Source organism: Trachypithecus francoisi, unplaced genomic scaffold (assembly GCF_009764315.1).
Source record: "Trachypithecus francoisi isolate TF-2019V2 unplaced genomic scaffold, Tfra_2.0 Lachesis_group17, whole genome shotgun sequence".
NCBI classification, from domain to species: domain Eukaryota; kingdom Metazoa; phylum Chordata; class Mammalia; order Primates; family Cercopithecidae; genus Trachypithecus; species Trachypithecus francoisi.
In genome coordinates this window covers 14,242,011-14,269,416 of record NW_022681462.1, presented here as the reverse complement: position 1 = coordinate 14,269,416, position 27,406 = coordinate 14,242,011, and the positions used below count along the sequence as shown (strand labels likewise).

General features: G+C 37.9%; 1 protein-coding gene across 7 annotated transcripts in view; it reads left to right on the top strand.

Moving 5' to 3' along the window:
• The window catches only part of VPS54 (VPS54 subunit of GARP complex), a 128,657-nt gene that overhangs the window by 68,532 nt on the left and 32,719 nt on the right, over positions 1–27,406 (top strand). For all 7 annotated transcript variants that reach the window (XR_004443971.1, XM_033239216.1, XM_033239219.1 and 4 more), the window contains 3 exons: positions 1,454–1,509; positions 3,523–3,619; positions 12,437–12,777. Coding sequence is in view for 6 of the 7 variants with exons in the window: in XM_033239216.1 (XP_033095107.1) it covers positions 1,454–1,509; positions 3,523–3,619; positions 12,437–12,777 (494 nt within the window). In the remaining variant the exon portion in view is untranslated. The remainder of the gene's footprint in view (positions 1–1,453; positions 1,510–3,522; positions 3,620–12,436; positions 12,778–27,406) is intronic.

Below are 27,406 nucleotides of genomic sequence, written 5' to 3'. Positions count from 1 at the left end.
CTCAAATGCAGGCAAAATTATTCTATGGTTTAAAAATCAGGACAATAGTATATTTTGGGAGGAAGTAGTAACTGATAGGGAATAGGGGAGGAGCTCTGGGTATCAGCAAGGTTGTTTCATGAGCTGAGTTCTGATTACACAAATGTACTTCATTTGTACAAAAGTATTGAGCTGTAAACATAATTTGTACAATTTTCTGTATATATATTTTAAGCAATTTCTAAAAACTGATATGTTTCAATTCCCAGACTTCAAATCTAAGCATTTATTTTTTTATTTTAAACTGTTGCATATATCACAAGGAAATGTAACTTTCAATATGAATTTCTTTTGGGATTTTAATATGGGGCTTACACCTTGTTCCTAAGTATTACAGTTCTACTTTTCTGGTGTATGATTTTGAACAGTTTTGAATAGTAGGTGATATTATTACAATTCAAACATACTCTGAAATAATTATTTAATTGGCTAATTGTAATCAGCTTTTCAAACACTATGAGAGATGCGTAAGATATAAAAATCTGGTAAAGTAATTATTATAGTAAGTAAGAGCCTTTTAAATTTTTTTAAATCTTAATTTCACGGATACATGTGCAAGTCTGTTACATAAGTAAACGTGTGACATGGGTTTTTTTGGTATAGATTATATCATCACCCAGGTATTAAGCCTAGTACCCATTAGTTATTTTTCTGATCCTTTCCCTTCTCCCACCCTCCACCCTCCAATAGTCTCCACTGTGTATTGTTCCCCTTTGTGTGTCTGTGTGTTCTCATCATTTAGCTTCCACTTATAAGTGAGAACATGCAGTATTTAGTTTTCAGTTTCTGCATTAGTTTCTAAGGATAATGACCTCCAACTCCATCCATGTCCCTGCAAAGGACATGATCTCATTCTTTTTTATGGCTGTATAGTATTCCATGGTGTACATGTACCACATTTTCTTTATCCAGTGGATCATTGATGGGCATTTAGGTTGATTCCATGTATTTGCTATTGTAAATAGTGCTACAGTGAGCATACGTGTGCATGTGTCTTTATTAATAGAACAATTTATATTCCTCTGGGTATGTAACCAGTAATGGGATTGCTGGATTGAATGGTATTTCTGTCTTTAGGTCTTTGAGGAATGGCTACACTGTCTTCCACAATGGTTGAACTAATTTACACTCCCATCAACAGTGTATAACAAGTGTTCCCTTTTCTCTACAACCTTGCCAACACCTGTTATTTTTGACTTTTTAGTAATAGCCATTCTTACTTGTGTGAGATGGTATCTCTTTGTGATTTTGATTTGCATTTCTCTAATGATCAGTTATGTTGGCCACATGCATGTCCTCTTTTGAAAAGTGTTCATATAGTAAGGGCCTTTTTAATATACAAATGGAACATGGACTACTTAGGATTTGAAAGACAATTAATCAAATTGTTTTTGTTTTTTCTTGAATTTTGCAGTGTGTGATTAATAAAGTTTCACAAACAGAAGAAATAGACACAGATGTTATTGTGAAGTAAGTATAAATATATAGGTTGGTGGTTATCAGTCAGAAAAGATGATACATGCAAATTAGAATAATTTGAAGTAGATTTTGTAAAGGAATTATTTACTAAGGTGTGAGCAGAGTGTAGGAAAATCACAAGTGACAGTGCAGAACAAAGACAGTGGTTAACAGAATTGAGGAGAAGGTAGTTGATAAAAAGCTGTGACCTTGAGTACAGGGAAGCAGTCACCCTGAGGCAACCCTTGAGAGACACAGGAGAATTAGGTACCTTTACTAGAAAGCTAGAGGAGTAGATACCTTTACTTCTTCCAGTCTTCGTAAGAGCTCCTCATGGGCCAAGCCCACAGATTAGCTTCCCAGAGCAGAGAGCAGGATGGAGAGGGGCAGAACATAGATATGGAGAGGTGAAATTGAAGATAATTCATTACGGGGCATAGCAAGTATTATGTTTAAATTTTTAGCTATATAATTAAAATTCAACTTTTAATTGGCTTTGAGAAGTTTGAGTTTATGATTTTGAATTGCCCATGTTTGTATTTGTTTGTTTGTTTTCACCCTAGAAATTCCTATTCTTGGCCAGGTGCATTGACTCACACCTGTAATCCCAGCACTTTGGGAGGCCGAGGTGGGAGAATTGCTTGAGCCCAAGAGTTTGAGACCACCCTGGGCAATAAAGTGAGACCCCATCTCTACTAAAAATAAACATTAAAAAAATAAGTTGGGTGTGGTGGCACATGCCTGTAGTCCTAGCTACTCAGGAGGCCAGGGTAGGAGATGGATTGAGTCTGGGAGGTCCAGACTTCAGTGACCTGTGATTGTGCCACTGCATTCTAGCCTGGGCAACAAAGTAAGATCCTGTCTCAAAAAAAAAGAAAAGAAAAAAGAAAAATTCCTATTCTATTATTTTAAGAAGAATAGTGATAATATTTTATGACTGAATTTCTTGTTCATATGGATATTTAAATGTTTTTAACTGGCTTAGATATGAATAGCAATATGTACAACTGTGAAACTTTCCTGGGCCAAACTCACAGAATGCAGTATTAATTTCCACACTATTACCTAGGGAAAATTCAATTTCAGAATTAGTTGAAGCAACTATAATAATGAGAGAATTGTTAGTGGTTGGAAAACATTAAGTCATTGGGACACTGTTAGAAGCTCCATGGATGTGGAGAGTCAGTTTTTCTTCTTTCCTAGGGAATTTTATCCATATAAGTAGAGAACTTCCTGTATATCAAGTGTTGTAGTATCTTTTTAGAATAAACTCTTAGCTGAAGCTGCATTTATTAAAAATTTAGAGTAATAAGTCATTTTGGTACTATAAAATATCTTTAGGGAATGAATTATATTTTGTATTACTTTTTTTCACCTTGAAGTTAATGATTTGTGTCAACTATCAAAATAGTATTAGCTGCTGCTTACATGGTACTTTTAAAAATGTGTCATGCATTGTTCTAAGTATTTTTTATTAACTCATATAATATTTACAACAACCACATAAGGTCGGTTCTATCAGTTTCCTCATGTTAGATGAGAAAATTGGAGCATGGAGGGGTTAAGTCACTTGCCAGAGCCACATAGCTAGCAATTCCAATAAGCTGCTGCTATTTTAAACCAAGGCATTGTGTTGTGGCAGTGCTCTTAACTACCATGCCATATTACCTCTCATATGATATTTTTAAAGTTGTAGTTAGAAAAGCAGATTATGAAATTTTGGGCAGAGATGTGTTTCCATTTTTATTCCAGAGTATATCTTCACACTTACTTCTCTATGGTTTATTCATTCAGTGGTCATAAAGCTTGTTCATATGAAATTGATGTATGATATACTTAACTTACCATCTTAAAAATATTTAAATAAGCCATAACTCTTTGGTAATCTGCCTCTTCAACATTTTAGGTATCTGGATAAATTTGCATTTTATCACTAGATAGTATTTAGTATCATTTCTTCCAGTTTGTAGATGCTATATTGGCCCAGAGACAATCATTATTTTTGTTTGAATTATTTTTTTCTAGGCTTGCAGATCAGATGAGAATGTTGAATTTTCCCCAGTGGTTTGATCTGCTCAAGGATATTTTCTCTAAGTTTACAATTTTCCTACAGAGAGTTAAGGTAAGCTTATATGTTAGTTTGTCCAGAATATCCCTAAAATTAAGTCAACTTTCTAGGTACATAATATGTAAATAAAGAATCAAACTAGAATAAAACAGTTTCTTTGTTTTTGTAATTTTTCTCAAGAGGCTTGGTTTTAAATAAAAATTTAGGTACCTCAGAGTTTGACAATTTTAAGAATTTAATAAATTATAATTTTATAACTTGAAATATGCTTACTTGACATTAAATATTACACAGTAATATTTCCTCTGGTGATTTTTTTGTTCTCCTAGGTTATCTAGAGGTACAATATTGTTAAACACCCCAAAATCACCCCAGACTACTAACTTTTCTGTAAAGTCAATGTTGATATAATGGTATTTTAAAATACATTGTTCATATTCAAATTACCTTGCTAATTTACTTTTTTTGAGATGGAGTCTTGCTGTTACCCAGGCTGGAGTGCAGTGGTGCAATCTTGGCTCACCACAACTTCTGCCTCCTGGGTTCAAGTGATTCTCCTGCCTCAGCTTCCCGAGTGGCTAGGATTACAGGCGTGTGCCACCACGCCTGGCTAATTTTTGTATTTTTAGTAGAGATGGGATTTCACCATGTTGGCCAGGCTGGTCTTGAACTCCTGACCTCAAGTGATCTGCCTACCTCTGCCTCCCAAAGTGCTGAGATTATAGGTGTGAGCCACTGCGCCCGGCTGCTAATATTTATTTAGATTTTTATTTCACTTTTTGGGCACGAATCCAATCAAGCATCATGTGTTACATTTAATTATTTTGTCTCTTTAGTCAAGCCACTTAATTTTAAACCACTTAGTATAACAAAAAGAACAGGTCACATATCATTTTACAGAAGATGTCAGACTCATATATTAGTTTGAATCACCAACAGGTCATAGCCTTGTTTTAAGAAGAATACAGGCTGGGCACAGTGGATTACACCTGTAATCCTATCACTTTGGGAGGCCAAGGCAAGAGGATCACTTGAGCTCAGGAGTTTGAGACCAGCTTGGGCAACATAATGAGACCTCATCTCTACAAAATATTTTTTTAAATTAACCAAGCATAGTGATGCACACCTGTAGTCCCAGCTACTTGGATGGCTGAGGTAGGATGTTCACCTAACCCCAGCGGGTCAAGGCTGCAGTGAGGCATGATTGTGCCACTGCACTCCAGCCTGGCCAACAGAGCAAGACTCTGTCTCAAAAAATGAAAAAAAGAAAAAAAGAATAGAATCATTAGGAATTACCATGTGTAACAGTTAGAAGGGGCCATTTGTGAAATTAGATAGTCTTTGAGTTATCAAGTGTTAGCATTGTGTTTTATGTGCTAGTTAACATCCCCAGCATCTCCTGAGTACCATGTTGAATAGTGCGGGGGACTTTGCTACTTGTGTATGACATGAATTTTCATTTATTCACATTGGAGCAATGCTAAGTCACATGTGTAAGCTCTCCAATCAGGTTCACAAAAGTTTTATAGAATGGGATTCACTGTGCTTTATTTAGACTGCTTCTAAAATGTTGGTCCTACCTATTGATAGTGATAGACACAAACTTGTATCTATAGGTGTTCAATAACTAAACCATGTTTTCACTTCTTATATTCTGACCATGACCTCATTATCACACACCTCAATTATTGCATGTCTAGATATATAGAACTCTTACATTGCATAGTGTAGAACTGGCCAACTTTTTGTCAGTAATTTTTTAAAGTACAGTAAGTCCTCAATATGATGAATAGGTCTTGGAAACTGTGACTTTAAGTGAAGCAACTTGTACCAAAGCTATTTTTTTTTTCACTCATCATTATAGTGAAACATTTCCCTCAATATTTTTTTCAATAACATTGAAGGAAACAGTGTTATTCAAAAACCTGCTGTATGTTGTTTCACTTAAAGTTACAGTCTCCCAGAACCTATCACCCATATTAAGTGATGATTTACTGTCGTTATGCCACTTTAAGGCTCTATGTCAGTTAAACTAAGTAGAGTTATTTTATGTATGTACAGTATGGAAACTGATTTATTATAGTTGTAATTTCTCATTTTTACATTTGGACCACTTAAACTAGTACTTATGTACATCTTTGCAGATGACATGGAATACGGTACTTTTTTCTGTGAAAAAAGTTTGTGATTCTATCAAGTACTATTTCACTGAAAAATAATGTTAATTACAAGCTGTTCATTTTTATTGAAGAATTTAAAAATAGCTACAAATTGGAAAGAACCCAGATGTCTAACAATAGAGAAATGGTAAAATAAATTATGCTTTACACATTCTTTACCATGGAATATTATATACAGCCAAGGATTTTTAATGGTAGGAGAAAATACATACATTATGATATTCAGTTAAAAATGCAAGATACAGGGCCAGGTGCCGTGGCTCACGCCTGTAATTCCAGCACTTTGGGAGGCTGAGGCAGGCAGATCACGAGGTCGCGAGATCGAGACCATCCTGGCCAATATGGTGAAATCCTATCTCTACTAAAAATACAAAAATTAGCTGGGCGTGGTGGTACATGTTTGTCCCAGCTACTTGGGAGGCTAAGGCAAGAGAATTGCTTGAACCTGGGAGGTGGAGGTTGCAGTGAGCCAAGATCATGCCACTGTACTCCAGCCTGGCAACAGAACAAGATTCCGTCTTAAAAAAAAAAAAAAAAAAATGCAAGATATAGATGTACTTATATAGTGTGATATCAGCTATGTCAAAAAAAATTTTTTTAAACCTTTTTATCTTCCTAGAACAAGGAGAAACCTTGTTTTTTTTGGTAGTTTTCTTTAGCTGGTCAGATTAGATGTCATTTAAAAATTTTATTCTTTGCATTTTCCCTGAATTTTCTACAAAGAGAAGCATTACTTTTATAATCAGAAAAAGTTGTTTTGTTTTTTAATAGTACTACATTACAAGAATAGACTATTTGAATTTCTTGTTTGATTAACCAGGGTTAATAATTTACTTTCCTACATTTTGCATTTATTTCTCAAAGACAAAGGATATCCTATCCTATATGTCACTTTAGTATTATATATATATATATATATATTTTTTTTTTTTTTTTTTGAGAAGGAGTTTCACTCTGTTGCCAGGCTGGAGTGCAGTGGCACAATCTCAGCTCACTTCAGTCTCGCCTTCCAGATTCAAGTGATTATCTTGCCTCAGCCTCTTGAGTAGCTGGGATTACAGGTGCATGCCACCATGTCCAGCTAATTTTTGTATTTTTAGTACAGATGGGGTTTCACCATGTTGGCCAGGATAATCTCAATCTCCTGACCTCGAGATTCACCTGCCTTGGCCTCCCAAAGTGCAGGGATTTAGTATTATACTTTTTAAAAGAAATTAAAGTGTACATTTTCAGCCAGAATATTTTAATAGTATTTTTATTTTGAATGGATAAATAATAAACTATTGGGATGTATAAATTTCATATTTGAGTAATTGTTAACAACTTGAGGATCTGTTGCTGTTATTTGTATTTTTTTAGTATGTGTTTTTTCTTTCTTTTTGGTCATGGTAAAAATAAACATACAAAACTTACCATCTTAACTGTTTTTAAGTGCACAATTCAGTGGCATTAAGTTCATATGCACTATTGTGCTACCATTACAAACATCCATCCACAGAACTCTTTATCTTGCAAAGCTGAAACTCTGTACCTATTACATAATAACTCTGGGCCTGCCATGGTGACTCACGCCTGTAATCCCAGCACTTTGGGAGGCTGAGGTGGGTGGATCACCTGAGGTCAGGAATTTAGACCAACACGGCCAACATGGTGAAACCCCGTCTCTACTAATAATACAAAAATCAGCTGGGCGTGGTGGCTCATGCCTGTAATCCCAGCTATTCGGGAGGCTGAGGCAGGAAAATCACTTGAACCCAGGAGGTGGAGTTTGCAGTGAGCCAAATATCGTGCCATTGCACTCCACCTTGGGTGACAAGAGCAAAACTTTGTCTCAAAGTAATAATAATAATAATAATAGTTATAATAATAATAACAACAACAACAACAACTCTGGCCAAGGTGGAGCTGAAAGTCCCAACCCTCTAATCCTGCCTTAGTCTTTCAGGTGACCAGCCTTCCTCCTGTGGCTATGTAGGGGCCCTCGACTGTTTGTCATCTCTTTAGCATATGAAGACGTTTTTACCACTCTGGAGATTCCAAGGTTTTTAGGAGCTGTATGCCAGGGAATGGGGACAAAGACCAAATATAGGCCTGACATAGTAGCTCATGCCTGTAATTCCAACACGTTGAGAGGCTGAGGCAGGAGGATCACTTGAGACCAGCAGTTTGAGACCAGCCTGGGCAACCTAGGAAGATCCTGTCTGTACACACACACAGCCACGAACACACACACACAAGTCCTGGGCAAACCTAGCAAGATCCTGTCTAGACACACACACACACCACACCACACACACACACACACTTTTCCACTTTCTCCCATCCCCTGGCAGCCACTATTCTACTTTCTATCTCTGTGAGTTTGACTCATAGAGCACTCATACTGTGCACTGATTATCAGGTATTTCATGTAAGTGGAATCATACAATATTTATCCTTTTGTGACTGGCTTATTTAATGTAGCTTAATGTCCTCAAGGTGCCATCTGTGTTGTAGCATGTTAGAATTTCCTTCCTTTTTAAGGCTGAGTAATATGAATAATATTCCATTATATGTGTATACACTACATTTTGCTTATCCATTCATTTGTCAGTGGACTTTTGTGTTGCCTTCACCTTTTGGCTGTTGAGAATGAACATGCATTTGCCACTCTGGAGATTCCAAGGGTTTTAGGAGCATATGCATATACCTCTGTATATTTGCATGCATATGCAGATACCTCTCTGAGGCCCCATTTTAGTTCTTATTTTTGTCAACCCCAGAATTGGAACTTCTGGATCATATGGTAATTCTATTTGTAATTTTTTGAGGAATCTTCGCACTGCTCTCCATAGCAGCTGAACCATTTTACATTTCCACCAATAGTGCGCAAGGGTTTCAGTGTTTCTACATCCTTACCAAAATGTATTTTCTGGATTTTGTGAGACTAGCCATCCTAATGGGTATGAGGTGGTATTTCCCTGTAGGTTTAACTTACATTTTTCTAATGATGAGTGATGTTGAGCATCTTTTTTATGTGCTTACTGGGCATTTTTATGTCTTTTTTTGGAAAAATGTTTTATTTGCCTATTATTTAATGGGGTGGTTTGGTTTTTTTGTTGTTGAGTTGTAGAGGTTCTTTACATATTCTGGATATTAACTTTTTATCAGATATGTGATTTGCAAATATTTTCTCCCATTCCGTAGGTTGCCTTTTTACTCTGTTAATGGTGTCTTTTGATGCATAGAAGTTTTTCTATTTTGATGTAGTCCAATGTGTCTGTTTTTTTGTTGTTACCTGTGTTTTTCATTTCATATCCAAGAAATCAGTGCCAAATCCAATGTCATGAAGCTTTTTCCCTGTATTGTCTTCTAAGAGTTTTATATTTTTAGAGCTTATATTTAGGCCTTTAATTGATTTTAGTTAGTTTTTATATGTGGTATAAGGTAGAGGTCTACTTTCATTCTTTAGCATGTGGATATTCAGTTTTCCCAGTACCATTTGTTGAAAAGACTGACCTTTCTGCATTGAGTGGTCTTGCCACCCTTGTCAAAAAACATTTTACTATATATGTGAGAGTTCATTTTTGGACTCTGTGTATTCCATATGTCACTCTTTATGCCAGTACCATACTGTTATGATTACCATAGTCTTGTAAGGTTTGAAATCGGGATTATAAGACCTCCATACTTCATTCTTTACTTTTGTATTTTGACTTTTTATTAAATTCTTGTTTATTGTTTGCACCCTATCGATTAGGCTAATTTTTATAGGTAAGAAAGATAATAGGCTTTAAATGCAGCTTACCTTCTTTTCAAGAAATTCTTAGTTTTAAATTTCATTTCGTTGTGTGGATAAATAATCCTAGTCTGTCATTTCAGAATGACAATATCAGTTGTCATTATGATTATCAATATGACTATCAGATATTTCATTAACTCCATTCTCAAGATTGGAAAATTATATTTGGCTTAGCTGTCCTGGTGTTTTTGAAACATGAACTTGTCTACAGACTATGTAATAGTTCAGAAAGTAAACGATGTATCTACTGTTGAACCTATTATATATTTTTAAATCTTATTTTTTGGATACCAGTCTTCTGGCATTCTTAAGAATGGCTTTAGACTTGGAAAAAATAATTAGCAAATCTTTAGAAGTGTAAATATGGTGAAAACAGCAAAGAAGAATCCCTAAGAGAATATCTGATATACTTTATGTGGAAATTTTTAATAACTGTATATAAGCCAAGATATTATTAAAAGGAATGAAGTATTCAAATCAAACTAGTTTAAGCAATACAAGGAATGTATTGGCTCTGGGAATTAAAAAAAGTCCAAGACTAGGAAGGGCTTCATGCATGGTTTTGTCTTGGTTCTCCAGCTTAGTTTCTCTGTTTGCAATTCAGCTTTGCCTTTCTCTTTCCTCTTGGCTTCATCAGTTCTGGGTCTGCCACATTTGCCACAATTCTATACCACCTAGAAGTTTTCTATTTTTTACTTAGAGTTTTTCTTCTTCAGTCACCAAATGAAATTCCTTTATTGATTAAGCCAAATTTAGAATTTTTCACCTGGAGTTTTTCTTCTTCAGTCATCAAATGAAAGTCCTTGGCTTTAATTGATTGAACCAGTTTAGGTCACATGTTCAGTCACTGTGATCAGGAAAATACTGTGCACTGATTATTAGTTTAAATCTGGATTTTCTTCTCATCTCTAAGCTAATCAAGAGGCAAGGAGGTTGGGAGTACACTGAGTGGGCTATTTAGAACTGATACTTGAAGCTGGAAGGTGGGCTTATTTCTACCCAAATTACATGGCTGTTGTACCGTGGGAAAAGTGATGTAGAATAGATGTTGGATAGGTCTATCATGTCTTTTTATTTTAAAAAGTTAAGAAAGAGGCCGGGCGCGGTGGCTCAAGCCTGTAATCCCAGCACTTTGGGAGGCCGAGACGGGCGAATCACGAGGTCAGGAGATCGAGACCATCCTGGCTAATACGCTGAAACCCCGTCTCTACTAAAAATACAAAAACTAGCCGGGCGAGGTGGCTGGCGCCTGTAGTCCCAGCTACTCGGGAGGCTGAGGCAGGAGAATGGCGTAAACCCAGGAGGCAGAGCTTGCAGTGAGCTGAGATCCGGCCACTGCACTCCAGTCCGGGCGACAGAGCGAGACTCCGTCTCAAAAAAAAAAAAAAAAAAAAAAAAGAAAGAAAATTAGCAAGACAGAAGAGGTAAGGAAAAAGAGGCAAAACAAGATGGGGGAACTAAGTATATCAAAGATTGGACAGCAGTGAGGATTAAAGCAGCAGTAGTGGAGCAGCTAGTTTGTGACAATACAGAAGAAGTTAGTGAGCAATGAAGAAAGAAAAAAAAAATGCAGTATCCATAGTAGACACTTTGGTCCTAAAGCTCTTGAAGGCTCTATTTCCGATATACTGTATGCGCTATTGGCTCGTTTAAAATGCTTTCAGTTTAAGGAAACACAACTCAGAGTGTCTCAGACAGTTAAGGGGATTTATTAACTCATATAACTAAAAAAAATACACAGAGGTAGGTCAGCCTTTAGGTGCTTCATAGAGAGGTTGTTGATGTCATCAAGCCTTGGCTTTATTTCTTGGCTATTCTCTCTTCTGTGTACCTTCCTAATCATTAAGCTCAGATTGTGGTGGTTCCATGTACTAACTGGACTAGCTTAGATCCTTTTCTTGATTTTGGAGACCCGAAGTTGGAGTCTGCTTCACTAGAACCGTGGAGATTCCAAAAAAAGTAAGCGTTTTGAGAAAGGGAGAAACAAATTTTAAGATTGCAACTGTGAATATTAAAATAGGCAAGCAGTCCTTTATTTCCTAATTGTCCATAAAGACATTAGTTTACATAAATTTACTCTTCATTTGCCTAGCTTTCAATATTTACTGAGCACCTTCTATTTGCCAGGCACTATTCTAGGCATTAGGATTATAGTGTCATGGAATGGAGCTAACATTCTAGTAGGAGACCTAGAATAAACAAAGATAATTGTAGATAATGATTTTTTTTTTTTTTTTTAAACTGGATAATGGGATAGGGTTGCTGGGTGAAGAGTCAGGGAAGGCCTCTTTGAGGAAGTGACCACTGGTGCCAGAACCTCAGTGATGAGAAGGAAATATGTGCTTAGATCAAGGTGAAGAGCATTCCGGATAGTGGAAACCAAAGAGGCACTGAGGTGGGAACAATCCTGGAATGAGGGAACAGTAGAGAGAGAACTAGAATGTCTGGAGAGTAGTGAATAAGTGAGAGAAGATATGAGAAAAGGAGAGAGAGAGGTGGGGGCTAGGCATGGTAAGTAACACAGATTCCTTTTCTTTTAGGCAGGCATATCAATGTATATGATTCTGTGATGGGCAAGTTATGTTTAGTGTTACCTTTTTAAGAGGTCATAGTGTAACCTTTTTAAGAGGTCAGAGAAATATGCAACATATTTTAGGGAGATTTCCATTTTAAAAATTAGTTAAAATATAGGAACTTTATTTCTAAGCTTTAGTGAACCCATTTCTCCTGGGCAGTTCTTTTTCACATCACTTTTCCTATGTAATAAAAGATGGTAGAAATTCTGATATACATGACTTTGACTCATTTATGATTATAGATGTCCAAAGTTACATGCACAGAATTCTCTTTTGGGAACTTCGGGTAAGAGATATTTTATGTCCCTTAAAAGTGTGTCCTATTTTCTTGTAGGCAACATTAAATATCATTCACAGTGTTGTTCTCTCAGTTCTTGACAAAAACCAAAGGACTAGAGAATTGGAAGAGATTTCACAACAGAAGAATGCTGCAAAAGATAATTCACTGGACACAGAGGTGGCTTATTTAATCCATGAAGGCATGTTTATAAGTGATGCATTCAGTGAGGGTGAGCTAACACCTATAGCAGTTGACACTACCTCTCAAAGAAATGCATCTCCAAATAGTGAGCCCTGCAGCAGTGATTCTGTATCCGAGCCAGAATGTACTACTGATTCTTCATCCAGCAAAGAGCACACATCATCATCTGCTATTCCAGGAGGTGTGGATATTATGTGAGTATAGTGGCTACTGCCAAGTTGACAAGATTTTGAGTCATCTTATTAATGGCTTCAGTAAGACTGATTATTCAGTTTATTGAAAAAAACATGTAAATTTTAGAATTTAACAAAAATTAATTTTCTGAAACGTATCTCTATAAAAAATGTATGAGAAGTAAGGAGGTGAGCATTAGAAGTAACTGAAAATTATAGAGTTTTAAGACTGGAAAAGAACTTTAAAGACCATTTTATTAAATGCCCTCATTTCAGTGATAAGGTAATTGATGCCCAGAGAGCTTAGATGACTTACTTAAAGTGACTAGTGGCAGAACATATACTGGAACCCAGGTCAGTTTTTGCTTTGGTCATTTTTCTGTGTCACCTTTGTAATTTATATGTTGTGAGGATCTGTTTGATTTATAACTTTTGGTTTTTCAAAGACATGAATTTCCAAATGGATCACATCTTTTCTTAAACCTTATTATTATTATTATTATTTTGAGATGGAGTCTAGCTCTGTCACCCAGACTGGAGTGCAGTGGCATGATCTCGGCTCACTGCAAGCTCCGCTTCCTGGCTTCACGCCATTCTCCTGCCTCAGCCTCCCGAGTAGCTGGGACTACAGGCGCCTGCCAGCACACCCGGCTAATTTTTTGTATTTTTAGTAGAGACGGGGTTTCACCATGTTAGCCAGGATTCTTAAACCTTATTTTTATTTTTTTTTTATTTTTTTATTTTTTTATTTTTATTTTTATTTTTTTTTTTTTTTTTTTTGAGACGGAGTCTCGCTCTGTCGCCCAGGCTGGAGTGCAGTGGCTGGATCTCAGTTCACTGCAACTCCGTCTCCCGGGTTTACGCCATTCTCCTGCCTCAGCCTCCCGAGTAGCTGGGACTACAGGCACCCGCCACGTCGCCCGGCTAGTTTTTTTTTGTATTTTTTAGTAGAGACGGGGTTTCACCGTGTTAGCCAGGATGGTCTCGATCTCCTGACCTCGTGATCCGCCCGTCTCGGCCTCCCAAAGTGCTGGGACTACAGGCTTGAGCCACCGCGCCCGGCCTAAACCTTATTTTTAAAAACTTCTTATTTTGAAACCCTGTCTCTCCTAAAAATACAAAAAACAAAAACAAAAACAAAAAATTTATTTTGAAATAATTTCACATTTACAGAAAAGTTACCAGAATAGAATAAAAAACTCTCATATAACCTTCATCCAGATTCCCCAGGTGTTAATAGTTTACCACATTGCCCTCTGCCTCCCTCCCTCTCTTTTCCTCTTTCTGTCTCCTTTCGTCTTTATTTCTTATGCTAATATTTTTTCTGAATCCTTTGACAGTAGGTTACAGACATGATGCACTATTATCCCTGGGCACCTGGTGTGTATTTCCTAAACACAAGAACACTCCTATATAACCTTAGTATACTGATTAAATACAATAAAACATTGATACAATAAATTATTAATATTACCATCTAATCCACAGATCCCATTTAAACAAAGTTTACCAATTGACCCACTAATCTCTGCTATTAAAAAAATAGAACCAATAAAATATTTCTGGTCCAAGAATATAGTTTGGATTTAGTTATTGTTCAGAATAACAACAGTTGTATTATCTTTATATAAATCAACTCAGTACTTTATTTGTTGTTTTTTTTTTTAATTATACTTTAAGCTCTGGGATACATGTGCAGAACGTGCAGTTTTGTTACATAGGTAGATAGGTGCCATGGTGGTTTGCTGCACCCATCAACCTGTCACCTACATTAGGTATTTCTCCTAATGTTATCCCTCCCCAACCCCCCACCCCCTACAGGCCCCGGTGTGTGATGTTCCCCTCCCTGTGTCCATGTGTTCTCATTGTTTAACTCCCACTTATGAGTGAGAACATGCAGTGTTTGGTTTTCTGATCTTGTGATAGTTTGCTGAGAATTATGGTTTCCAGCTTCATCCATGTCCCTGCAAAGGACATGAACTCATCCTTTTTTATGGCTGCATGGTATTCCATAGTGTATATGTGCCACGTTTTCTTAATCCAGTCTATCATTGATGGACATTTGGGTTGGTTCCGAGTCTTTGCTGTTTTGAATAGTGCCGCAATGAATGTACGTGTGCATGTGTCTTCATTGAAGAATCATTTATAATCCTTTAGGTATATGTCCAGTAATGGGATGGCTGGGTCAAATGGTATTGCTCATTCTAGATCCTTGAGGAATCGCCACACTGTCTTCCACAATGGTTGAACTAAGTAACACTCCCACCAACAGTGTAAAAGCATTCCTATTGCTCCACATCCTCTCCAGCATCTGTTGTTTCCTGATTTTGTAATGATTGCCATTCTAACTGGAGTGAGATGGTATCTCACTGACATTCTGATTTGCATTTCTCTAATGACCAGTGATGATGAGCATTTTTTTATATGTCTGTTGGCTGCATAAATGTCTTCTTTTGGGAAGTGTCTGTTCATATCCTTTGCCCACTTTTTAATGGGGTTGTTTTTTTCTTGTAAATTTGTGTAAGTTATTTGTAGATTCTGGTATTAGCCCTTCGTCAGATGGGTAAATTGCAAAAATGTTCTCCCATTCTGTAGGTTGCCTGTTCACTCTGATGATAGTTTATTTTGCTGTGCAGAAGCTCTTTAGTTTAATTAGATCCCATTTGTCAATTTTGGCTTTTGTTGCCATTGCTTTTGGTGTTTTAGACATGAAGTCTTTGCCAATGCCTATGTCCTGAATGGTACTGCCCATGTTTTCTTCTAGGAGTTTTATGGTCCTAGGTCTTACGTTTAAGTCTTTGATCTATCTTGAGTTGATTTTTGTATAAGGTGTAAGGAAGGGATCCAGTTTCAGTTTTCTGCATATGGCTAGCCAGTTTTCCCAACACCATTTATCAAATAGGGAATCTTTTCTCCATTGCTTGTATGTGTCAGGTTTGTCAAAGATCAGATGGTTGTAGATATGTGGTATTATTTCTGAGGCCTCTGTTCTGTTCCATTGGTCTATGTATGTTTTGGTACCAGTATCATGCTGTTTTTTAAAAAATTTTTTTGCAAATTTTTATTTTTTTTATTATACTTTATGTTCTAGGGTACATGTGCACAACGTGCAGATTTGTTACATATGTATACATGTGCCATGTTGGTGTGCTGCACCCATCAACTCATCATTTACATTAGGTATATCTCCTAATGCTGTCCCTACCCCCTCCCCCCACCCCACAGCAGGCCCCGGTGTATAATGTTCCCCTTCCTGTGTCCAAGAGTTCTCATTGTTCAATTCCCACCTATGAGTGGGAACATGCAGTGTTTGGTTTTCTGTTCTTGCAATAGTTTGCTGAGATGGTTTCCAGCTGCATCCATGTCCCTACAAAGGACATGAACTCATCCTTTTTTATGGCTGCATAGTATTTCATGGTGTATATGTGCCACATTTTCTTAATCCAGTCTGTCATTGATTGACATTTGGGTTGGTTCCCAGTCTTTGCTATTGTGAATAGTGCCGCAATAAACATACGTGTGCATGTGTCTTTATAGCAGCATGATTTATAATCCTTTGGATATATATATACCCAGTAGTGGGATGGCTGGGTCATATGGTACATCTAGTTCTAGATCCTTGAGGAATTGCCATACTGTTTTCCGTAATGGTTGAACTAGTTTACAATCCCACCAACAGTGTAAAAGTGTTCCTATTTCTCCACATCCTCTCCAGCACCTGTTGTTTCCTGACTTTTTAATGATTGCCATTCTAACTGGTGTGAGATGGTATCTCATTGTGGTTTTGATTTGTATTTCTCTGATGGCCAGTAATGATGAGCATTTTTTCATGTATTTGTTGGCTGCATAAACGTCTTCTTTTGAGAAGTGTCAGTTCATATCCTTTGCCCACTTTTTAATGGGGTTTTTTTTTCTTGTAAATTTGTTTGAGTTCTTTGTAGGTTCTGGATATCAGCCCTTTGTCACATGGGTAGATTGCAAAAATTTTCTCCCATTCTGTAGGTTGCCTGTTCACTCTGATGGTAGTTTCTTTTTTTTTTTTTTTTTTTTTGAGACAGAGTCTCACTCTGTTGCCAGGGCTGGAGTGCCGTGGCCGGATCTCAGCTCACTGCAAGCTCTGCCTCCCGGGTTCACGCCATTCTCCTGCCTCAGCCTCTCGAGTAGCTGGACTACAGGCGCCCGCCACCTCGCCTGGCTAGTTTTTTGTATTTTTTAGTAGAGACGGGGTTTCACAGTGTTAGCCAGGATGGTCTCGATCTCCTGACCTCGTGATCCGCCCGTCTCGGCCTCCCAAAGTGCTGGGATTACAGGCTTGAGCCACCGCGCCCGGCCGATGGTAGTTTCTTTCACTGTGCAGAAGCTCTTTAGTTTAATGAGATCTCATTTGTCAATTTTGGCTTTTGTTGCCATTGCTTTTGGTGTTTTAGTCATAAAGTCCTTGCCCATGCCTATGTCCTGAATGGTATTGCCTAGGTTTTCTTCTAGGATTTTTATGGTTTTAGGTCTAACATTTAAATCTCTGTTCCATCTTGAATTAATTTTTACATAAGGTGTAAGGAAGGGATCCAGTTTCAGCTTTCTACTTGTGGCTAGCCAGTTTTCCCGGCACCATTTATTAAATAGGGAGTCCTTTCCCCATTTCTAGTTTTTGTCAGGTTTGTCAAAGATCATATGGTTGTAGATGTGTGGTATTGTTTCTGAGAGCTCTGTTCTGTTACATTGGTCTATGTCTCTGTTTTGGTATCAGTACCATGCTGTTTTGGTTACTGTAGCCTTGTAGTGTAGTTTGAAGTCAGGTAGTGTGATGCCTCCAACTTTGTTCTTTTGGCTTAGGATTGTCTTGGCAATGCAGGCTCTTTTTTGGTTCCATATGAACTTCAAAGTAGTTTTTTCCAATTCTATGAAGAAAATCATTGGTAGCTTAATGGGGATGGCATTGAATCTATAGATTACCTTGGGCAGTATGGCCATTTTCACGATATTGATTCTTCCTATGCATGAGCATGGAATGTTCTCCCATTTGTTTGTGTCCTCTTTCATTTCATTGAGCAGTGGTTTGTAGTTCTCCTTGAAGAGGTCCTTTACATCCCTTCTCAGTTGGATTCCTAGGTATTTTATTCTCTTTGAAGCAGTTGTGAATGTGAGTTCACTCATGATTTGGCTCTCTGTTATTGGTGTATAAGAATGCTTGTGATTTTTGCACATTGATTTTGTATCCTGAGACTTTGCTGAAGGTGCTTATCAGCTTAAGGAGATTTTGGGCTGAGACAATGGGGTTTTCTAAATATACAATCATGTCATCTGCAAACAGGGACAATTTGACTTCCTCTTTTCCTAATTGAATACCCTTTATTTCTTTCTCCTGCCTAATTGCCCTGGCCAGAACTTCCAACACTATGTTGAATAGGAGTGGTGAGAGAGGGCATCCCTGTCTTGTGCCAGTTTTCAAAGGGGATGCTTCCAGTTTTTACCCATTCATTATGATATTGGCTGTGGGTTTGTCATAAATAGCTCTTATTATTTTGAGATACATTCCATCAATACCGAATTTATTGAGAGTTTTTAGCATGAAGAGCTGTTGAATTTTGTCAAAGGCCTTTTCTGCTTCTATTGAGATAATCATGTGGTTTTTGTCTCTGGTTCTGTTTATATGCTGGATTACATTTATTGATTTGTGTATGTTGAACCAGCCTTGCATCCCAGGGATGAAGCCCACTTGATCATAGTGGATAAGCTTTTTGATGTGCTGCTGGATTTGGTTTGCCAGGGATAGTGGTTTCAAATTCTCTTTTTTTGTTGTTGTGTCTCTGCCAGGCTTTGGTATCAGGATGATGCTGGCTTCATCAAATGAGTTAGGGAGGATTCCTTCTTTTTCTATTGATTAGAATAGTTTCAAAAGGAATGGTACCAGCTCTTCCTTGTACGTCTGGTAGAATTCAGCTGTGAATCCATCTGGTCCTGGCCTTTTTTTGGTTGGTAGGCTATTAATTATTGCCTCTTTTTCAGAGCCTGTTATTGGTCTAATCAGGGATTCAACTTCTTCCTGATTTAGTCTTGGGAGAGTGTATGTGTCCAGGAATTTATCAGTTTCTTCTAGGTTTTCTTGTTTATTTGCATAGAAGTGTTTATAGTATTCTCTGATGGTAGTTTGTATTTCTGTGGGGTCAGTGGTGATATCCCCTTTATCATTTTTTATTGCATTTATTTGATTCTTTTCTCTTTCCTTCTTTATTAATCTTGCTAGCGGTCTATCAATTTTGTTGATCTTTTCAAAAAACCAGCTCCTGGATTCATGGATTTTTTGAAGGGTTTTTTTGTGTCTCTATCTCCTTCAGTTCTGCTCTGATCTTAGTTATTTCTTGCCTTCTGCTAGCTTTTGAATGTGTTTGCTCTTGCTTGTCTAGTTCTTTTAATTGTGATGTTAAGGTGTCAATTTTAGATCTTTCCTCCTTTCTCTTGTGGGCATTTAGTGCTATAAATTTCCCTCTACACACTGCTTTAAATGTGTCCCAGAGATTCTGTTATGTTTTGTCTTTGTTCTCATTGGTTTCAAAGAACATCTTTATTTCTGCCTTCATTTTGTTATGTACCCAGTAGTCATTCAGGAGGAGGTTGTTCAGTTTCCATGTAGTTGAGTGGTTTTGATTGAGTTTCTTAATCCTGAATTCTAGTTTGATTGCACTGTGGTCTGATAGACGGTTTATTATAATTTCTGTTCTTTTACATTTGCTGAGGAGTGCTTTACTTCCAACTATGTGGTCAATTTTGGAATAAGTGCGATGTGGTGCTGAGAAAAATGTGTATTCTGTTGAGTTTGGGTGGAGAGTTCTGTAGATGTGTGTTAGGTCCGTTTGGTCCAGAGCTGAGTTCAATTCCTGGATATCCTTGTTAATTTTCTGTCGTGTTGATCTGTCTGATGTTGACAGTGGGGTGTTAACGTCTCCCATTATTATTGTATGGGAGTCTAAGTATCTTTGTAGGTCTCTAAGGACTTACTTTATGAATCTGGATGTTCCTGTATTGGATGCATATATATTTAGGATAGTTAGTTCTTCTTGTTGAATTGATCCCTTTACCATTATGTAATGGCTTTCTTTGTCTCTTTTGATTTTTGTTGGTTTAAAGTCTGTTTTATCAGAGACCAGGATTGCAACCCCCCTGCTGTTTTTTTGTTTGTTTGTTTGCTTTCCATTTGCTTGGTAGATCTTCCTCCATCCTTTTATTTTGAGCCTATGTGCATCTTGGCATGTGAGATGAGTCTCCTGAATGTAGCACATCAATGGGTCTTGACTCTTTATCCAATTTGCCTGTCTGTGTCTTTTATTTGGGGCATTTAGCCCATTTACATTTAAGGTTAATATTGTTATGTGTGAATTTGATCCTGTCATTATGATGCTAGCTGGTTATTTCGCCCGTTGGTTGATGCAGTTTCTTCCTAGCATCGAAGGTCTTTATAATTTGGCATGTTTTTGCAGTGGCTGGTACCAGTTGTTCCTATCCATGTTTAATGCTTCCTTCAGGAGCTGTTGTAAGGCAGGCCTGGTGGTGACAAAATCTCTCAGCATTTGCTTATATGTAAAGGATTTTATTTCTCCTTCACTTATGAAGCTTAGTTTGGCTGGATATGAAATTCTGGATTGAAAATTCTTTAGGAATGATGTATCTTGGCCCCCACTCTCTTCTGGTTTGTAGGATTTCTGCAGAGAGATCTGCTGTTAGTCTGATGGGCTTCCCTTCGTGGGTAACCTGATCTTTTTCTCTGGCTGCCCTTAACATTTTTTCCTTCCTTTCAACCTTGGTTAATCTGACAGTTATGTGTCTTGGAGTGTCTCTTCTCAAGAAGTATCTTTGTGGTGTTCTCTATTTCCTGAATGTGAATGTTGGCCTGCCTTGTTAGGTTGGGGAAGTTCTCCTGGATAATATTCTAAAGAGTGTTTTCTAACTTGGTTCCACTCTCCCTGTCACTTTCAGGTACACCAGTCAAGCATAGATTTGGTCTTTTCACATAGTCCCATATTTCTTGGAGGCTTTGTTCATTTCTTTTCACTCTTTTTTCTCTAGTCTTGTCTTCTGGCTTTATTTCACTAATTTGGTCTTCAGTCACTTGTTCTGCTTGATCGATTCGGCTATTGAAGCTGTGTATGCTTCACAAAGTTTTCATACTGTGGTTTTCAGCTCCATCAGGTCATTTAAGGTCTTCTCTAGACTGGTTATTCTAGTTAGCCATTCATCTAATCTTTTTTCAAGATTTTTAGCTTTCTCGCAATGGGCTAGAACATGCTCCTCTAGCTTGGAGAAGTTTGTTATTACTGACCTTCTGAAACCTACTTCTCAGCTCGTCAAACTCATTCTCCATCCAGTTTTGTTCCCTTGCTGGCGAGGAATTGTATTCCTTTGGAGGAGAAGAGGTATTTTGGCGCTTGGAGTTTTCAGCTTTTCTGCTCTGGTTTCTCCTCATCTTTTTGGTTTTATCTACCTTTGGTCTTTGATGTTGGTGACCTATCGAAGGGATTTTGGTGTGGATGTCCTTTTTGTTGATGTTGATGCTATTCTTTTGTTAATTTTCTTTCTAGCAGTCACGTCCCTCAGCTGCAGGTCTGTTGGGGTTTGCTTGAGGTCCACTCCAGGCCCTGTTTGCCTGGGTATCACCAACAGAGACTGCAGAACAGCAAATATTGCTGCCTGATCCTTCCTTTGGAAACTTCGTCTCAGAGGGGCACCTGCCTGTTTGAGGTGTCTGTTGGCCCCTACTGGGAGGTGTTTCCCAGTCAGGCTACACGGGGGCCAGGGATCCACTTGAGGAAGCAGTCTGTCCGTTCTCAGAGCTTGAATGCTGTTGTGGGAGAAGCACTGCTCTCTTCAGAGCTCTCAGGCAGGGACGTTGAAGTCTGGAGAAGCTGCTGCCTTTTGTTCAGCTATGCCCTCCCCAGAGGGGTGGAATCCAGAGAGGCAGTAGGTGTTGCTGAGGTGCGGTGGGCTCCACCCAGTTCGAGCTTCCCTGCTGCTTTGTTTACACTGTGAGCATAGAACTGCCTACTCAAGCCTCAGCAATGGCAGACGCCCCTTCCCCCACCAAGCTCCTGCGTCCCTAGTCAATCTCAAACTCCTGTGCTACCAGTGAGCAAGACTCCGTGGGTGTGGGACCCACCGAGCCAGGCACGGGAGGGGATCTCCAGGTCTGCTGGTTGCAAAGACCATGGGAAAAGCACAGTATTTGGGAAGGAGTGTCCCACTTTTACAGGTACAGTCACTCACGTCTTCTCTTGACTAGGAAAGGGAAATCCCCCGACCCCTTGCACTTCTCAGGTGAAGCAATGCCCCGCCTTGCTTCAGCTCAACCTCTGTGGGCTGCACCCACTGTCCAACCAGTCCCAATGAGATGAACCAGGTACCTCAGTTGGAAATGCAGAAATCACCCATCTTCTGCATCAATCTCACTGAGAGCTATAGACCAGAGCTGTTCCTGTTCAGCCATCTTGGAAGCGACCGGTCAATTCAGTACTTTATATAAATCAACTTATGGTCCTGGAGCTTATAAAGGTCACAGTTACAACATAAAGTCAGCTATAACACTGCTCTTCAGTACAAACAAACCAAACCCTGAGCTTACTTAATAAAGTTTACTTAATATAAGAAACTTAATAAAGTTTCTCCTGTGTGCAGGCTAGTATTTTCACATTTACTAGTTAGGGTGCAGTCTAAAACTGCTATAAAAAGAGATGTAGAAACTCTGTAGCTTAAACAACGTAAAATTTATTTTTATATTTATATATTTTTATATTTATATTTATATTTCATGTAACATTTCAGAGGTAAGAGATCGTCAGCTGAGAAGACAGTTCTACCATTCTCAGTGTGTAGTTTCCATCTGTGTCTAAGGTGGCTGTTCTAGCTTTTAGCATTTCATTTTCATCCCTAGCAGCAGGAAGGAGAGGACAAAGGGCTGATACCTTGCTTACTTTGTTTTGCTTTTTAAACATTTTAACAACAGCCATGTAATTTGGGTAGAACTAAGCCCACCTTCCAGCTTCAAGTATCATTTGTATTCATCTTCCTCTCAGCCCTTTCATGATCCGTTTGGAACAGAAGGCACATATGGGAAGATGTAGCAATTATAAAGTGCTCAGCTCAATTAACTAGCACAAGGTGAATTTGTTGGTGTAATTGTCACCCACCTCAAGAAATATAACTTTACCAGCTCTTCAGAAGCCCCTCTTGCCACTGTAATACTATGCTACTCCTTCCCATAGGAAACCATTAAAACAATTGGTTTTTCCAGTTTTTAAACTTAATGGAATCATATATTTGCTCTTTTGTCTCTGATTTCTTTCGTTCAGCATTACAGTTGTGATATCTATCCAGGTTGTTGCATGTAGCAGTGATTTTATTTTTTCTGTACAAATAATCCATTTTATGATACACTACAATGTATGTATGTATTTTACTTTTGATAAGATTTGGGTTTTCATTTTGGATTGTCATAAACATTCTTCTAGATACCTTTGATGCACATGTTACAAGCATTTCTGTTGAGTATATACCTGGAAACACAGTATGTGAATGGTTAATTTAGCTAACGCCTACAATTTCTCAAAGTGATTGTACTCACTTACGCTCCCCTCAGAAGTGTGGAACAGTTTGTGTCACTCCACATCTTCCTTCACTCTTGATATTATCAGTCTTTTACATGTTAGCCATTTTGTTGGGTATGTCGCAAGTGTAGTCATTGTATTTCCCTGGTGATTGATAGGAGAGCACCTTTTCATACATTCATTGGCTGCTGGGATATCCTCTTCTATGAAGTGCCTATTCAAGGTCTTTACCCATTTTTCTGTTGGTTTGTATTGATTTATGAAGGTTCTTTATGTTATGTCAGCACAAACCTTTTGCCAGTTGTCCATATTGCAGATATCTTCTCCCACTTTCTGTATTGACTTTTCATTCTTACTGGGTTTTTTGGTGAACAGAAGTTCTTAATATAATTCTATGATTCATTACTTTCCTTTATGATTTATGCTTCTTTATGTCCTATTTAAGAAATCTTTCCCTACTTTAAAGACTTGAAGATATTTTTTGGTTACTGTCTAGAAACTTTGTTACTGTCTTTTTCACATTAAGACCTACAGTCCATCTAGAACTGATTTTTATGTTTAGTATGAGGGTTAAGATTTTTTCCCATATGGATATGTTTTTGACCTTGCACCATTTATTGAAAAGGTTGTCTTTCCTACTGCTCTATAATGTCACTCTTGTCGTAAATCAAATATTCAGATAGGTATATCTGTTTCTGCACTCGATTTCGTTCATTTTTCTGTCTTTACACCAGTACCATTAAGTAAAATTATCATAGTTACTGTAGTTACTATAGCTTTTGTTTTCTTAAATAATTTGTTTGCACAGATTGGGTCTTACTATGTTGCCCAGGCTGGTCACTCCTGGCCTCAAGTGATCCTCCTGTGTCAACCTCCCAGAGTGCTGGACATGAATCACATGCCCAGCAACTGTAGATTTTTAATCCATATTAATATCTGGGAGAGTAATTTCTCCTACTTTTTCTTCTTTAGGATTGCCTCAACTCTTCTTGGTCTTTTACAAATCCATATACATTTTAGATCTGTTAGTTCTCTGTTACCTTCACATATATGTTTATATTTTTTTCTTTCTTTTTAAAAACAAGCACAATCCAGAATTCGTACTTATTACTTCCACTCACATCCTAGTGGCCAGCATAATTACGTGACTATGTCTAGCTATAAGGGAATCTTGAGAAATAAGTCTTTAGCTTGTGGACTATTTGCCCAGCTAGAGCTGTCATTGTGGCAAAAGAGAGTACAGATACTGAAAGATAGTTAGCTTTCTGCCACACCATTTGAGATCCTTTTAAACTGGATGCAGTCTCACAGTTTTGATTCTTCCCCTCCTACCTCCATTGTGGCTTACTTTATACATTGAACCTTCTCTGGCTTTCCCCAATCACATCTGCCTACAGCATGAAGCATAGGTTCTACAAATGGTTCTTTCTATGTTCAGTAGGCACATAAATGTCTGGGAACTACCCAACCCAAAGGGGCAATGAATTGAGTATATTTATATGTGTGAGTCTAACTAGTTCTTTCATACAAGGGCTCTGACTATTCCTGTAGCAAGTGTGTTTGCAGTATATAATTGAATCACTGATATACAACATGCAAAAATACATCTGACGTTTTAACTTTGTTAGTGGTAGATTTTCCCTATTTTCTTACTTCAAAATAACCTGCAATTTTGTAAGTTTATTGCAATGCAAATATGGGCACAAAATAGGAAATACTTTTCTAGGCAGGAAATAGGAAAAGAAAAACAATGGAAAAAATTAGAGTTGCAGAACATAATGTCCTCAAGTTTCATCCATGTTGTAGCATATATCAAAATTTCCTTCCCTTTTAAGGCTGAATAATATTCCGTTCACATGTATGTGATACATACATACAAGATGTGTATGTGTATATCACATTTTGTTTATCTCTTCATCCATTAGTTGACACTTGGGTTGCTTCCACGTCCTGGCTATTTTGAATAGTGCTGTTATGAACCTGAGTGTACATATAAATCCTAGAGATCTTACTTTCAGTTATTTTGGATGTATACCCAGAAGTAGAATTGCAGGATTATGTTTGAGTTTGTTTGCTTTTTTCCTATTAACGTGAAAGTTAGAGATCTAACTGAAGTTAAAAAATAAAAAATCTTTTTTTTTATTTTTTTATTTTTTTATTTTTTATTTTTTTTGAGACGGAGTCTTGCTCTGTCACCCGGGCTGGAGTGCAGTGGCCGGATCTCAGCTCACTGCAAGCTCCGCCTCCCGGGTTCACACCATTCTCCTGCCTCAGCCTCCGGAGTAGCTGGGACTACAGGCGCCCGCCACCTCGCCCGGCTAGTTTTTTGTATTTTTAGTAGAGACGGGGTTTCACCAGGTTAGCCAGGATGGTCTTGATCTCCTGACCTCATGATCCGCCCGTCTCGGCCTCCCAAAGTGCTGGGATTACAGGCTTGAGCCACCGCGCCCGGCCTTTTTTTCTCGCTCCTTCGCCCAGGCTGGAGTGCAGTGGCGCGATCTCGGCTCACTGCAAGCTCTGCCTCCCGGGTTCATGCCATTCTCCTGCCTCAGCCTCCCAAGTAGCTGGGGCTACAGGCGCCCACCATGCCCGGCTTATTTTTTTGTATTTTTAGTAGAGATGGGGTTTCACCATGTGTTAGCCAGGATGGTCTCGGTCTTCCAAAGTGCTGGGATTACAGATGTGAGCCACTGTGCCCGGGCCCCAAAAAATCTTTTTAAAAGCAGAATTACAATGAATGAAATGATTTTTAAAAACTAACTTTGTGGCTTTTTGGATTAATTCAGTCTATTTTTTTTTAAGGACTTGAGTTGTTTTTATTTGCTATTTCCTGTTTATATTTTTGTGAATTGGTAGCATATTGTCAAGAGTTTCAAATTCATTAATCATTCTGTTACATGGGGGAAATTGTAAGCAATCTTTCAGGAATTAAAAATTTACTTCAATAGTAAAGTTGATTTTGAAATTTAAGCAAGAATTTTGCAGGTATTCTGTTTTGAAATACCACTAGACTGTTTATGTAGAAATAAATGTCAGAGCAGAGGAAGCTCACTTGATTAGAAGTAGACTAATTCTGGGTTCTAGTTCTACTCTCTAGGTCACTTCAACTTTCTAAGATTCAGTGTTCTCCTCCATAGGTAGTTATTTATTTACCTACCTCAGAGTGTGAGAACCAAACAAGATAATGTTTCTGAGAGTACTTTAAGAATATTAATTCTTCTGTTATTTTGAAGCATTAGTAAACAGATTTGGTGATAGTATAATTTTGAAGGATAGCAGGTAATAACCTTCTTTAATGCCATAACCAATTAGAATGGTAGTTTACCTCAAAGCAATATACACCAGAGTCTCTTTGTAGTATCTTTGAAAAGTATTTTTATTCAACTGAGAGAATAATGATGTTAAGGTACTTAACTTGGCTCATGGTAACACTAAACCGAACTGATGGCATGGAATCATTGGTCTTTATATATGCCCCTGGGGGAAAATGTTTAAAAACAAAGTTTTACATTTCCCCTCAAAATTGAAAAAAAGTACATTATGTCTTACAAATACTCCTCTTTGAGTTTACGTTCCTTGAAAGCAGCAACCTGTTATATTCCCTCTAGTGCCTAGCACTTAAGCACAGTAAATGCTTGGTAAATATTAGTTCAGTTGAACTGAATATTTATACTCATTCATAATTATAAGTAAAAAGAGAGTCTGTTTTTCATGAAATAACATTCCTTCCCTCTTTTGCTGCCACTGTATCATCCTAAGTGCCTATGCACAACTGTCCCCTGACATAGCTACTATCTTGTACCTAATCTAAAAATTTAATTTTGCTATGGTTTCTGCAGACTTTCCAATCGGAGTCTGAACTAAGTGTTAAAAATACTACAGTGGAGAATGAAAATTCTTATTTAAGGTTATGATAAAATACATTTGTGGTTGGGCACAGTGGCTCACACTTGTAAGCCTAGCACTTTGGGAGGCCGAGGATTGCTTGAGGCCAGGGATATTTGAGACCACCCTGGGCATTGTAGCAATACTCTGTCTCTACAAAATTTTCAAAAAAG